This window comes from Zonotrichia leucophrys, chromosome 4, assembly GCF_028769735.1.
Source record: "Zonotrichia leucophrys gambelii isolate GWCS_2022_RI chromosome 4, RI_Zleu_2.0, whole genome shotgun sequence".
Classification (NCBI taxonomy): domain Eukaryota; kingdom Metazoa; phylum Chordata; class Aves; order Passeriformes; family Passerellidae; genus Zonotrichia; species Zonotrichia leucophrys.
Genome location: NC_088173.1, coordinates 5,555,684 through 5,571,488, shown reverse-complemented (window position 1 = coordinate 5,571,488; position 15,805 = coordinate 5,555,684). Strand labels below are relative to the sequence as shown.

Here is a 15,805-nt window from a genome sequence, read left to right as displayed (position 1 = left end):
ACTTCTGAATTCCCCTGGGAGCCACTTTTGTGGCAGATTCCATTTGGTTTCACAAGGCCTAAAGGGGGAAGACTTGGCATAGAGCACAAATCTCTCACATTAGGAACAATTTGTAAACCACAAACAGAGGCAGCCAGAGTCCGTCCCCAGAACAGGCTGCTCCTGTTAGTGCCATTGTCTGAAAGGGATTGGTTTGCCATTTCCCAGATGACCTGCCTATGTGTAGAGAGATGTGAAAAGTTAGAGACAAAAATGTTTTCTACAGAGTGAGGGGGGAGCTTTCTTGTACAGAAAGGAAGGAAATACCTCTGTGGGATTTTATTTTTTCCCCTCTTCATCCAAAAAATACAAAGAGGGCCTCTGTCTTTAATGCGAATGTCGGCTTTAAATCTTTTAGGTTTGGATTAACTCTGTAAAAGAAAAAAAATCTGACAGGCTTTCAAATATGACGCAGAAAAACTTTTTTTTTTACCTCAATTCATGTTGTTCATTTGTAAAGCCAAAGGCTGGATGGAGTGAATAGTAGGCGCCAGTTGTTCCTTCATTCATAGTTAGCATTACAATGGTCAGAATTAACATCCTAAGACCTACATTATCACTTTTGCTGTTTCACCAGCAAACATTTAATACCGGGTGGCTAACACAAGGACAGCTCTTTGCTATGTTCTTATAAATAAAAAAATGTTGTTAATAATAGGAAGTAATAATCATAATTAGTTCAAATTGTATTATTATGCTTTTTTCTTGTTTTTAAGGGAACTATCTATTACTAGTTAATTATAAAATTTCTTGCAAAATGCATTTATGATAGACATTTCCTATTAGCTCCTGTTCTAGAAAATGAGTATTTCATCAAATATGTCAAAAGTCAGGTTTTGCATATAAAGTGACTGCTAATAGATTTTTTACTCTAATACATTTCCTCCTGATACAAAATTTTCTCCTTTTTTTTCCCTTTTGAAAATATGAATTGTTTTATTCTGAACCTGTCGCTGCTCAGTGTTTACACCTTTGCTGGCAGCTGTTGACAGAAATAGTAGAAACTCAGGGCAATATCTATGTCCTTTTAACATAGTCATGGGAAGGTTACCACATTTTGTAAGTACATTCTAATGCTTTCCAAAGAATCAATTTCATTAGGAATTTGGATACAAAAACAAGGTAAATTGAACTTTTTGCTTATATGAGAATTAGGTTTTTTCCTGAAAATAATTAACTTCTATTTTCATATATTAACATGTTTGAGTATAATTCCTAAATGTTCATGTATGCATGTTGAGAAATTAGAATTCAGCTGCTGCAAACTACCTACTATTTGTCTGTTAATTAAAACTAGTAAAATTTTGGCTTATTTATTTTATATACCAAGGCTTAACCTGTGAAAGAAATTAGTCTCCAAGTAATTAAATAAAGTATTTGAAACTACACTACACTACTGTTGTGTAGTGGTGTTACTTTCAGCCTCTCTACAATTGAATTACATTATAAAAGTATTTCTAATACTGACTGCGATTCAAACCTGCAGTAACATGCTTCAGTAAGTATTTATCATACTCTTTGCATCCATAATATTATCAATATAATCATTTCAGTGTGAATTAGAAGGGTAAAGACATTTTTTCTTTGATGTCCATATATTGTGATGTTTGTTTTGGCCATTCAATATGTTTTTAGTTTTTAGTATTTCTACAGACGAAGTTGTGAACAGAAGAAATTCCTATATATTACAAATAGTGGTGTACAGAAAAAACAAATACACAGATAAAAACAATTACATGGTTTTCAAATATTTCACCATGTATTAATGGTGAAATCTTCATTTAACAATATGTTGCATAATTACATAAATAGTTGTTTCCTTATTTCTCATTTTTAATCAATCTGTTTAACAGGAGTCTGTGGCAGTGTGGGAACTGTGGTACAGCGAGTTCTGTGGGAGAAAACTTTGATCAAAGTTATATTGCAGGGTAATTGTAACAGTGTCCAGTATCCAAATGAGAGTCAGAAACTGTTATATCCTGTTAGAGTAGATTGCAAGTTGAAAAACTATGCTCGTAATGTATTGAGAAAGTTGGGAAAGGGTGGATTTTTGATAAATCTGATTTTAACGAAAAAGCCTGTAATCATCACAGTGGTATAGAGCAGCATTGTGGAGGGTGATTCCCCCATGCAAAGAGCTAAGCACTGTATCTTTCTACCAGCTTCTTGACCTGAAATAGTGCTTACTATTTACTGGATTTATGTTGCAACTCAGGGGATTTTAGAAAGGAGTTCAAGTTCTATTTCACATTAGTCGGACTAGAATGATTCATTTAAATTTGCTTTTGATAGCCTCCACAAACTACTTGATATTTCTAAGATTTTTTTTTTTGCTAGTTCTTGTCATGACATCCTGTTTTATGCATTTTCTCTTCAGGCAGCTATGATGTTCAGCTCTGGAGTGTTCTGGATGGGACTTCTGTGTATTCCTATGACAGCTTTACTTCTTGATATAGTATACAAAGTGTGAGTACAGAAATACCAGTGTTTACAGAAGAGAGTTCTGACATTCAAATGTGTGTTTTAATTACTAATATAATAAAAAACAAATTAAGAGCAATTCTGGTGATTTTATAAAATTCTTTTTTACCGTCTTTGTTTGTTAAAAACTTTATTACAAGAGTTATTACTATTTTAAATGTTCAAATAATTGTAGTGTTTTATTAATAAATATTTTCTGTTTCTAATTTGCAATAACAGATGATAAAATATGTTCTTTAAATTTGTTTTTTGATATTTCTCCTTAGTTTTAAGTCAGGGAAAATGGATTTATAAATTGAATATTTATAAAAGCATTTAAAGTATCTGTTGTTATACTTTCAAGAAGAGTAAGTCTGGCAGTATTTTGTGTGTACTTACAGAGTAAAGAGAGCTACTTACAAGACACTGGTAGATGAAGTTCAGGAGTTGGAAGCGAAGTCTGAGGATCCTGGGGCAGTTGTGCATGGCAAGAGGTACAGTAAAAATATGTAGAACATTATCTTAAAAAACAAAGCTAAATATTTTTAGCTGTATACATGTATCAAAGACAAAAGGTTATTTTTCAAAAGCTGTACAAATGAAAAGCATCTGTGAAGGACCTTCAGGTCTACTGAGCCTATGTGTTTTTTCATAGGCTTACACAGAGGTTTTACCAAAAGCTTTAACTGATATGTTTCTTTGTAGCTGACTGGTTTCTGGTTCTTATGTATAGAACAAGCCTGAGGTGCAATTTTAATTCTGTGACTTTTGCCTGAGTTAACAAATAACTCAAAAACAAAATAAGAAGAAAATGAGTTAGAACAAATGAGTTTAAATCTGCATCATTTTCTAGTATAGCCATAAACAGGGCCTAAGCACTAAAACAAAAATTAAATTCTATAAAAGCTGCTCAGTAGCATAGGAAAAAACAAAAAATGTATCTAGTATTTTCTGAAATTGAATATAACAAGCTGTTTTTGTATTTAATTCCAGTCCAGAGCAAACTAATTTAATTAACCTATATGATGTAAGTAAAATTTTTAACTTACGACTCCACAAGAATTCCCTTGTTACGTCCTCTTTCATGGACCAGGCAGATAATTTGAAAAGGAGAAGGTAAAACTGAACAATTGGACATTTTCTGCATGTAAACTCAGCATAAAGGTGTGCACTCACTAAAATATTTCAGACTTTTTAACCCCAAGCTGAACTTGTGGCAAACACTCGCTGAATGTATGAGATGACAAAATCCCCCTCCCCCCCCCTTCCAATTCATTAGTGCCATCTGGCTGAGCTAGACCCTTCTTTTCTTGTCTTCATTTTCATGAGTTTTGTGAAGTCTAAAAAAAAGCCAAAACTGCTGATACTTGATTTTCCTGTTCTTTCTTTTATTTGGACTGCTGTTCTTTTAGTATCTTCATGGCAAAAAGCATAGCCAAGAAGGCTTTTTTCCTACCAAACTATGCACAGAAAAAGACTAGAAAAAACACAGCCACTTCTTTTACTGTAGGTTCAGTTTTCAGAAGGTACCTTTTGTTCATAAAGATACTTTAGGAATCTTACTGTATCCCTGTTCCAGTTCAGCGGGAATCAGTTTACTAGGATTTACCAGGTTGAGATCAAGTTACATCACATACCAAGATGATAACCGTCATTTTTAATGGGGCAGTATCCAGCTTGTACGAGCGCTTTCACAAGAATGTTTTGTCTCTAGCTGGGTTCTTCTTTCCTGGTAACAAGGAAGTGGGGTTATGGAAGCTCCTCCTGCCAGCCATGGAACACCTAGTCTGGTGTGGTGGGTTACAGAAGAGGACACACCTGCATGCAGTCTCCTCTCGGGCTCTATATTTCTCTTTGTAGCAGCAGCTTTACACTGGAAGTACTGTAGAATCCCCTAGCTGGTGGCAATTCCTCCTTCAAGCTTCCTTTTCCTTCATCACTGCAAGACCTAACCACTGCTTGCAAGAGTAAGTTCTCTTGCTTTTAAAGGTGATGTAAATTGATTGCCTCAGATGCTTTTCTCCAGTGGCAGTGGTCATTCAAGCAGACTGAGGGAAATATCTTCCTCCAGATTAACCCACTCAACTATCAGTGTGCTGAGCTTTGAAGCAATGTGTGCTCTGTCCTCTTTTGCAAAGAGCAAAAACTGTAGAAGTATGAGTTTCAGGAAAGAAAGCAAGTATTAGTATTAGGATGGTGCTAAAAGGGGAATATCTTGTGGGTATAGAAAAAAGTAAGGTAACATACCTTTTTAGTATTTTGTACTTGCATTCGCAAAACTTCCCTTGTACTCTCAATTCAGCTGCTTTAACGTCATTTGTCTAGGCAGGATGCTTTTCCCTCATTCTACACACAACATGTGTTCCAAAGCCCTTCTTATATAGGTAAAATGAATTTGTTGTTTTCACCACTGCTTTTGTAATTATCTTTTTTAGATCTAATTCTTCTCCACAAAGTTACTTTTAAACCAGTGTTTCTGAAGGATACAAGCAACCTTGTGTGCAAATCACTGGATGTTACACAAGTCAATATCTCTCAAGATTTTATTCCCTCTATTTTTTTAAATTTATTGAAATTCAGGTAATAGAGCCAGAACCTTACCTTTTATGGAGAAAGTATTCATTGTTAAGGAAATGGTCTGATGAACTGACTTACTTGCATCTACAAAAATTTGATTCAACTTTTTTAAACACTCTTGAGTCTCCTAAATTGCAAAAGCTCAGATTAATTAGTTACCAGTACAGAGTAAGTAGTTAAATGGGTGAGGAATATCCTCCACATCCGTTTAAGATATGTACATGATACTATCTTATTCTAGTGTGTGCATATCTGTGAGAGTACCTTTATCTGTTACAGCAGAAAAAGGGATTTGATCTCATTAAATGCCAAAAAACCCTAAGAATATATAAATCAATGCATGATTAAAAGATAACTGAGAAATAGTGAGACAGATAATTCAGAAACCTTTCCTCTCTGTCCACCCCCATCTTAGAAATACTACAACACAAAATAGAAGTCTCAGCTTCCACAGTTAACAGATCAGGATTCTTGTATTGGATAGCTATTGTAATCAGTGTGTTTTACTGAGTCCCATTACTGAGAATGGGACCTACAAGAAAGCCAGGAGATTTTATAAGGGCATGTAGTGATAGGACTGAAAGAGGGTAGGTTTAGTTTAGATACTAGGAAGAAATTCTTTCCTGTGAGGGTTGCAGGAATTCATAAAATTATAATGAATTTTTGTATAATTGTGTTCAACTGCCTGTAAAGGTATACATTTCATGTTCAAAAATAGTTAATATTCTGCTTGTCCATATAGGTACACATAATGACCACAAGCATTTAGTTACCGTGATCTAACATTGGTTAATTATAAAACTATGTTTTCTTGGCTTCACATGTAGATATTTAAATATGCTTTTGAATGGCACCAGGGTGATTTATAATAGAGAGCCCACAATATTTCAAGTATAGAAAAAGAACAGAATTTAGTACTTGAATAGCTGAAAGCACTTATCTCAAGTGTACTTCCTATGTATTTTGTATTTTCTTTACCAGCAATCAGATCTGTGCAGTGGAAACTTCATTATACATTAACTAAGACATGTGCCTACTTCATGTTATTGTAAAATTTTAAGGTAATCATTTCACTGCTTAGCAGTTAAGCAATTAAATTTGTTGAAATGAGGAGGAACATCAATAAGACTTTTGCACTGGACTTCCAGAGGGCAGACTTTGGCCTATTTAGGAGACTTATTCAGAGAGTTCCTTGGGAAGCAGCCCTTAGAAACAAAGGAGTCCAGGAAAGGTGGGTGTGCTTCAAAACAGAGACCCTGAGGGCACAGGAACAGACTGTCCCTGTGTGCCAAAAAATGAGTTGACAAGGCAAACATCCAGCCTGGATGGGCAACAAGGTTGTGAAGGAACTTAAGAATAAAAAGAGGATGTATCATCTTCGGAAGGAGGGTCAGTCAGGTCCCTCAGGAAGTATTTCAGGGGATTGCTAGAGCATGTAGGAAAAAAATTAGGCAGGCCAAAGTTCAGTTCTAACTTAATTTGGTAACTTTTGTAAAGGAGAATAAAAAATGTTTTCACAACCTTTTTTCTCTATTGGATGAGGGAGGGAACTCCGCAGATGAGGAGAAGACAGAAGTGCTTAATGCCTTCTTTTCCTCAGTCTTTAGTGGAAAGACAGCTTGTTCTCAGGACAGCTGTCCTGGGCTGGTAGTTGGTATCAGGGAGCAGAATGGTTCCCATGTTATCCAGGAGGAGGCAGTCAGAGAGCTGCTGAACAACTTGGATGTTCATAAATCCATGGGACCGAATGGGATCCATCCCAGGGTAATGAGGAAGCTGGCAGATGAGCTTGTGAAGCACTCTCCAGATTTACCAGCTGTCCTGGCTCACTGGTGAGGTTCCAAGGGGCTGGAAGCTGGCCAATGTGACACCCATTCACAAAAAGGGTGGGAAGGAGGATCCTGGTAATTATAGGCCAATTACAGCCTGACCTCAGTACCTGGTAAGGTTATGGAACAGTTTATATTGAGTGTCATCACTCAATGGTGGCCAGGGTATCAGACCCAGCCAGCATGGGTTTAGGAGGAGTAGGTCATGTTTGACCTGCCTGGTCTCCTTTTATGACCAGGTGACCCAGCTGGTGGATGCGGGAAAGGCTGTGGATGTTGTGTGCCTGGACTTCAGCAAGGCCTTTGACACTGTCTCCCACAGCACCCTCCTGGAGAAGCTGCAGCCCATGGCTTGGACAGGAGCACTCTTTGCTGGGTTAGGAACTGGCTGCATGGCTGGGCCCAGAGGGTGGTGGTGAATGGTGCTGCATCCAGCTGGGGCCAGTCACCAGTGGTGTCCTCAGGGGTCTGTGCTGGGGCCAGCTCTGTTCAATATCTTTATTGATGACATGGATGAGGGTGTTGAGTCTTTCATTAGTAAATCTGCAGATGACACTAAGCCTGCAGATGACACTAAGCTGGGAGTGTGTGTTGATCTGTTGGAAGGTAGGAGGGCTCTGCAGAGAGACCTGGAATGGTTGGATGGGTGGGCAGAGTCCAGTAAGATGACGTTTAATAAGTCCAAGTGCCCAGTCCTGCATTTAGGCCACAATAACCCCCTGCAGCGTTACAGACTGGACAGTGGCTGGACAGTGCCCAGGCAGAAAGGGACCTGGGGCTACTGACAGCAGCTGGCTGACATGAGCCAGCAGTGTGCCCTGGGGGGCCAAGAAGGCCAAGGGCATCCTGGCCTGGATCAGGAACAGTGTGGCCAGCAGGAGCAGGGAGGTCATCCTTCCCCTGTACTGGCAGTGGTGAGGCCACACCTTGAGTGCTGTGTCCTGTTCTGGCCCCTCAGTTTGGGAAGGACCTTGAGACACTTGAGCACATCCAGAGGAGGCAACGAGGCTGGTGAGGGGCTTGGAACACAAACCCTGTGAGGAACCCCTGAGGGAGCTGGAGATGTTTAGCCTGGAGAAAAGGAGACTCGGGAGTGGCTTTATCACTCTCTACAACTCCCTGAAAGGTGGCTGTGGTCAGGTGAGGTTGGTCTCTTTCTCCAGGCAACAACTGACAGAACCAGAAGACACAGTCTCAAGCTGCACCAAGGGAAATATAGGTTGGATGTTAGGAAAAAGATTTTTACAGAAAGAGTGACCAAGTACTGGAATGGTCTGCCTGGGGTGGTGGTGGAGTCACCATCCCTGGATGTGTTTGAACAAAGACTGGATGTGACACTCCATGTGGTGCCATGGTTTAGTTGAGGTGTTCAGGCATGGGATGGACTCAATGATCTTGAAGGTCTCTTCCAGCCCAGTGATTCTGTGATTCAATCTGAACATTCCATTCAGGAATACAAGCAAGGAATGATGGTACCAGGAATGGTACAATAGACATGCTAATGTTTTAAATAAAATATTTTTATTTAAGTTTTTTATTATTATTTTTATTCATGTCAGACATTTCATAGAAATTTTCTGATTTCAACTCAAAGTAATAAGGATTTCACAGATGTATTGCAGAGGAGATGTGGCTGATAACTGTAACTAAGTGTATCCATAGTCTTCCACCTCCTTGGCTTCCAGTTTTACATGAAAATACTGATTTATTTATTCAGTCTCAGTATTCTTACAGTTTAGATTTCAGTCCCTAATTTTTTATTAATGTTGTCACTTAAACAGTTTACAGCTCTGAACTGAAAAAGAAAGCTCCTACACAGCATAGAGGAGCAAGCAGGATGAAAAAAATCCCCAGAGAGTTAGCTTAGGAAAGCGCTGAGAGTAAGATGTGTTTCAGTACTTCAGCCTCTCCATTCTTGATTCAGTCAGCAGATGCCAACTACCTTTCTGGAATTGGTACCTAATTTTTTTTTCTTACAAGGGAATCTCATTCCATCTTTTCATTCAAAATATGGCCACAGAAGCAGTTTCCCCTGCCTATCACCTTACCCTGCAGATTTTCCAGTTAGCATTCCTCTGTGGGTGTGGAAATAGTAGGTTTATTTTCCTTTTCCAACTTAGAAAAGCCAAGCTTTCACCATATGCTTTAACCACCAGACTAGAGGGGAACAGAAAGATGAGATAAACCATTAGTCTCTCCAGCTCTAAACAGTGGTTCAGCTTCATATATAAATGTAGAGTCACTTAAGGAAGAATAAACATTTCTAATTTAGTGGCTTGAATGGTGATCTAGTAAGGAAAGCAGTCTAGTTCCCTTCCTTGCACCACGTAGTCTGGTTAATAGCCTGAGAACTTAAGTCTGTTGAGCTAATTGACAATAATATTAAAAAGTAATTTGGGTAATCAAAACTTGGTAACATAAGGTGTGTGAAATCTGCTTTTCTTACTACATCATTGCATGAGAGACAACTTGGCTAATCTAGCAAAACTGTAGCAATATCAAATCACTGTGTACTAACATTATACATAAGATACATCTCTTTTTTAACTGAACTAATTTTAGACCAGTTTACATTGAGAGTGGGCTGGATTTTTCAGCATTTGAAGTGTTTAAGTGATAGGTTGGTATTTCTTGAAACACAGGCTGTAATTTACAGTGAATATCAAATCAAGAGGACACTGAAGAGGTTTTTTTGGATTTTTTTTAAATATAGTCCCTTGCACATACTTAATATGTTAGTAAAACTGTCAGATTTTGAAATTTTTCTTAGCTATGGCTCATGTGCCTGGTATTTATTTAGTAATGTATGTTCCTATTAGAGAGAACTTTAGTGCAAGAAAGACAGAAAGGAAACCCAATAGCTTTGCTACTTGTTTCACTACAGTTAGCAGCATTTGGCTGACTCCTGAGTCTCAATTTAAAAAATGTTTAATGCTCCTGTTTTCCACTTGGGCTGAAATAGGGAGTACCTTGAGTCTCACTAAAGGTACCCAAGTGTGTGCACACAACAACACAAACTCAGTTGTGCTGGGAAGGAAGGAGATGGGCTGAGGTTGCCAACCTTAGCAGCGATAGTAGTCTGTTTTTTGGGTATGATCTCCAGAAAAACACATTCTAGAGTTTCCTGGGGAAAGCTCCTTTCTAGAACACTTTTCATGGAAATAATGTTTCTGTACACACAGCTGATAACCATGAACCTGGCTTTCCCTCCACTCATTTCCCACCCCTTTGGGGTACTGTGTCAATAGAGGCTGGGAACACTTTCTGTGTAAGATAAAAAGGACTAATTCAGCCTGGCACTATTCAAGCTGTGCTACATTAAGGAAGACAGTGCCTTCCCTTTACATTGTGTGTTTCTAAAGGAGTCACACACAAAGGTTAACAGTATTATTCATTTATTTGTGTTGTCAGCACACAGCAGTGTTTCAAAAATATATTTTGCCTGCACTGTAACATGTAAAATTATTACCAGGGATCAGAACTTAATAATCTGTCCTCGTGCAAGCTTTTAATCATCGTCTTAATAATTCATTAGGCACAATATAGAAAGAAAAAGGAGGGTGGACATTTCTCATTTAACAATTAATTCCCATTGAGCAGACTCAAACATAAAGGGATAGGGTAATTAGTAAGTAAATATTCTTCATGTATCTACTTTCTCTCTAGCTTAACTGAAAGAGCCCAACTACTGAAGAATGTTTTTAAGAAGAACCACGTGAACTTGTATCGCTCTGACTCTTTGCAACAAAACTTGCTTCGTAAGTGTTCACTGACAGAAATTAATGTACATTAATAACAGCAGTAAAATTCTGCCTTTCACTGCATTTATTTATAGCAAAAGTGCAGTATCCTAAACCCATTAGACCATATTCTTTGTGGTTAAGTTGCCCTTCATACCTAAGGTACTGTGCAGAGCTCTTTCTGCTGTTTTATAACTGCAAAATTCTGTAAGAAATGGCACAGTATTCTACTTACTGTTGAAAAGAGGTTTATTCCCTTCTGTTCATCTTTGTTAAGTTGCTTTTATTAAAGTTTTAAAAAAATTAAAATTATCAAACTTAATTTGTTTCTATTTCACTTTGTATCTGCAGATGGCTACGCCTTCTCTCAAGATGAAAATGGGATTGTTTCCCAGTCTGAAGTCATAAGAGCTTACGATACCACAAAGCAAAGGCCTGAGGAGTGGTGAAGGAACACAGCTGGACATCTAGGCCTTAGTTGTTACTTTTGTGAGACAGGCTACTAGATCTTTGCTGGGAGCTGTGACCATGGTCCAGTTATCAGACACTGAAAGATCTATGATGGCCTTGTTCCATAAAGTTTGGATTTGTGTATTCAGTAGACATAAGCACTGTGCAACTATACTGTAACACACCATCTCTAAATTTTTAACGAGTATTTGCTTAGCCTTTGTAAACAGATTGGAATTTACCTTGTATCTTGCCAGCTTGCTTATTTTACAATGAATTTGGATCAATACTGGTCATACACTAGAAAGGCAGTGGTCAGATTGCTAAATGTACTTTACATTGACAGATCAACTAGCATCTGTGAAGGTTTTTAAGTGTTAATATATTTAAATATATTTGATAACAAGCCTTTGATTTCAACAAGTGCTGAAAAAAACCCAGTATCTTAATGGTGTTAATTCACCTTCTTTAAGAAAGATTTTGAGTCAAGATGCTCATAGATGTTTGTGTCAAACTAATCTAAAAACATTTGCCAAAGAAGTTCCATAAATGTTTTCTGTTAGAAACAATTTGAAAGGAAACTATCTCCAGTCCTGATCTCAGAACTGCATGCTTGAGTCTCCACACTTGAGGAGAAGGTATAGTGAGTCTAATTTGAGTGGCCTTTTTGGCATTTGCTTTCAAAACTGCAAGTCTTTGCACCTTTGGCCTTATACAAGCTTTCCCCTTATTTTCATTTAGTATTGTGTATGTTGAATATGGCTGCCAACTTGTATAATGGAGTACACGTAATACTTTATTCAATTTTTAAGAATTGCTCTGCCTTACTTCCCTTTAGCAAACTTAATTATTTTTGTGATGCTTAGTTGTATCTGCTTATACTGTAGGTTCAAAAGAAAGTTTGTTTAAACTTATTTTTTAAAATTAATCAAATTTTCAACATTTTTATACTAGAATTATTTGAAATGCATACATTGAAATACAGAGCAAAGCATGCCCTTCGCTAGTCTGTGGTATGTACTGGTTTATTTGCACTAAAGTCACTTCCTATAAAGGTGTGAAATACATTGCAGCAGTCTCTTTACAACTTATTGGTCATGCAGAATACTTATATACTCTCACCTTTAATTAAAATGGAGAGGAAGTGACTGCAGGAAAAGATACACACCTGGTATGAGGGGAAAAAAAAGAGGGCAGTATTAAATGAGAACATTGTGATACATGCTTTAACTGGTTATACTTGGTATTTCTCAACTTACCATCCAACAACCGTCAGGTTTCAAACTAAGAAAGGCTACTTGAACTTTAAAATTTAGCTAATTCTTGCCTCTCTTTAGTCCATTAATTCTGGGTTTAAAGGCCACCACAATTGCATTAAAAATACAATTTTCTATAGTAGCAGTTGGTTATGCTGTTAAGTAAATTTTTGTGAATTGCATAGGAATTATCTCTTTTTTCCTTTCAATGGAGATCAACCAGATGGAAAAGCAGAACAACAATATCCCCAGTGATCTGTTAAATTAAGTATTTTACTCTTTGCTCTCCAAATCATAACTCTCCAAGTCATCCAGTCCCATCTTTTCTCTGCCCTCCTTCATTTGTCATTATGAAAGGTGACTTTATCTCCTTGCTTTTCATCTAGCTAAATGCTTAACTTGTAATTAATCTCACTATCCAAGTTTCTTATCCTCCATTCTGAGAGAAACTTAAAAATACACAGAGAAAGCCCAACAGAAGGCACTATATGAAAGTACATCTTTAGGAAGGTGTATCAGTGGTAAGACAGTCTGCATTTCTTGTGCCTGCTATGCAGTGTCTTCCTCTCCCTAGCCCGGAGTGATCTCTAAACAGCAGGCACAAGGAGAAAGGGAGCTAGAAACAGTACTGCCAGTCAGTCATGCAGACAAGAACTGCCTTCAGAAAAGCCTTTGCAGGCATAGATAAATAGATGGATCAATATGGGAGGGCCAAATCACTTGACCTAAGGCAAGAAAAAATTTGGGGGCATGCCCCTTTCCTAAAACAGGGATCCCTATTTGCTGTCATCCCAGGGACAATGACCACCTTCAAAACATTTCTGAAATTAACCATGACACTGTTGCTCCTTTTTAAACTTTCTGTGTAGTTAATTCATATAAAATTAATCTATACATAGTCTCTTAATGGGCAATTTTTTTTCTGTTCTAATTGGTTGAATTGCTAATTATGCAAATACGGATTAGAATAGACTGTGAAATACATGCAGTGAGATATTTACATGATCTCTTATTCTTCTTATGAAATAAAATTGTTTTACCATTGTAATACAGTTTGAAGAAAAGAACACACAGTAGATCCCAAATTAACTACCTTAAAAAGGAAGAAAATGACTGAAACAACTCTAAGATCCTAAATGCAGACTGATTTAAAGGTTTTTAAGATAATCTTATCACAGCATTTCATGCTTACATTTTTTCAGAATTTGAAGGAGTATTTAACAAAGTGCAGTTTTTTACTACTTCTGATGTATTTTTCCCATCTTGTACTTTTTCTGATAATTAGTGGTTGAAAGATACCACTTCTTAAAAATAGCAAAAAAGACCAATCTGGCAAAAACAGTAGGTTTTATTGCTCATACAATTCTATTTTAAAATACAAGATTATCTTATCTGTGTGTACCCATTTTTAAATCAGGCCAAGTACACAATATGCACTTTATTTTCACTTTAAGTACACAGTGATATAATCTAGTTCCATCCTGTTAGTATGTCATACCTTTGTTAAAATAAGGGGATTCTGCTGATGTTTGTTTAAAGGAAAAAAGAACAGTTGAGGCGGAAATGCTCGTAATAATGCCTCTGTTCTTACTGTTCCAAAATTCAGAAGTGTATTAAATAGAGAGTTCACGTGGACTTTCCCATCTCTTTCGTGGGCACTGCAAGTTAGTATTAAAAATTTCCATCTAAAAGATGAACCTGTGCCACTAAAAAATCGGGTATCTTATATAAATACTTTTGCTTGATTATTTTTAAATATATACATACATATATATAGAAATTATTCAAAAGAGTAACTGGAAAAAAATTTTAACAAACCTATTGACAATTTGTATCTGGAATTTTTTCTTGCCATTTCCTAATTTTACACATATTTTTGCAAAGCAGTTTCAACAGATTTATACTTAGTCATCATTCTATTTGTATAAAATGATAAATAAAATATTTTGAAACGCTAAGAGATAGCTGAAGATTCTTATATGTCCACATGCATCCATAAAATTCACCTTGTTACAAAGATGAGCATTAAGTGTCTTAAGATGTGTATCATGACATTTGAACCCATCTTGAATGATGAGTAATTTGGAATATGTGTTAAATTTAAGGAGAAAAGTTTTTCCCTTTTTTTCTTGTGTATTGTGTAAAAGCAGTTGTAGTTCTGATAAATTTATCATTCTGTCTGCATGAGGCACTATTTCTAAGTGTTCTGAGGCGATGCATGGTGGTTGTTGATCCCTGTTTTTTAATGCCTTCGTTAAAAGTCTGCTCATAATATATTGAGAAGCTAGTGCTGTGTAAGCAAATGAGTTTGTCAGTTCAGCTTCCTTGGTACTGGCTGTTTTCACAGGTTACAAAACTCCATAAATGAGTTTCTCCTTCCCCCTCTCTGCCCTCGCTCCCCCAGTTTCCTCGCTGTTAACCAAGAGATCTTTATTAAACAAAGGAATATTTTAGCATTCCAAACCTGGTTCCTGCTTATGCAAACCACTACTGTTATAGGGTTCAACCGGACTGCTTGTGAGTATAAGGACTACTCATCTGAGCAATGATGTGCAAAGTTGGGCACTTTTGAGGGTTGATACTGAAATAAAAGTATTTCCATGTAGAGTGTGATTTGTAATTGCAAAGCTGTGACCAGAACAAGTTTGTTTTGTTGGGGTTTTTTTAAAGTCATATTTTATGGTGTTTTTTTAATGTAGCATAGAAGCCATAAATGCGTTAATATTGTTTTTCTACTTCAACATAATTTTTCATAACAATTTTCAGTGTTTGATATGTATTAACCGCTGCAGAAAGCGGTCAGTCTGAAACAGCAAAATTTGCATTCAAGATGAAGTAAGGTTTTACAGCTCCACTAAGCCATTACTGCTGAAACTTTGTGGAAATTATGAAGCTGCATGAATGAAGATTTTTTGACTTGGTGTTTATGGTAGTTTCTCAGGTTTAGTTTTAACTGGATGTTAAATGCACTGTGTTTTTTAAATAGTTCTTTTAGTAACACATTCAGTTCTATGCAGTGTTAAATGTCATTTGGCATTTGGTGAATGTGCATGTTTTGAACTGCAAATTTTAAATGTTTTGTCATTTAATTGTTAAAAAATGAATAAACTTTGCCATTAAATTAAGAAGCTTTGTTGACTTTATTGGTTGGAAATGTTAGGGATTACTTTCAGAGGAAAACATATCTCATCATTCTAGGGTTTGAATACTTTAAAATGAGACATACCAGAAATATTATTTCACAAATATTATCAAGTTCTTGCATTTTTTAAGGTATACTGAAAAAGTATTAAATTGGTTTAAGGTTTGTTGGGGTTGGGGTTTTTTTTTTCAACACCTTTTTGGAGATGTCTTTTCAGTTCTCATGTGAAGTCTAGAAAAGTTTAAAAAATTTAAGGAGCACAGGAGTCTGCAATTTAGTGACTTCCAGCCAAGCCTTAACATACTCTGGTGG

At 36.8% G+C, this 15,805-nt stretch overlaps 1 protein-coding gene across 3 annotated transcripts in view; it reads left to right on the top strand.

The window, feature by feature from the left end:
- Positions 1–15,479, top strand: part of ATP8A1 (ATPase phospholipid transporting 8A1) — a 102,791-nt gene extending 87,312 nt beyond the window's left edge. For all 3 annotated transcript variants that reach the window (XM_064710329.1, XM_064710328.1, XM_064710327.1), the window contains 4 exons: positions 2,417–2,505; positions 2,901–2,993; positions 10,572–10,663; positions 10,997–15,479. In XM_064710329.1, coding sequence (XP_064566399.1) covers positions 2,417–2,505; positions 2,901–2,993; positions 10,572–10,663; positions 10,997–11,094 — 372 coding nt within the window. In that variant the 3' untranslated portion in view covers positions 11,095–15,479. The remainder of the gene's footprint in view (positions 1–2,416; positions 2,506–2,900; positions 2,994–10,571; positions 10,664–10,996) is intronic.
- The last annotated feature ends 326 nt before the right edge of the window (positions 15,480–15,805 follow it).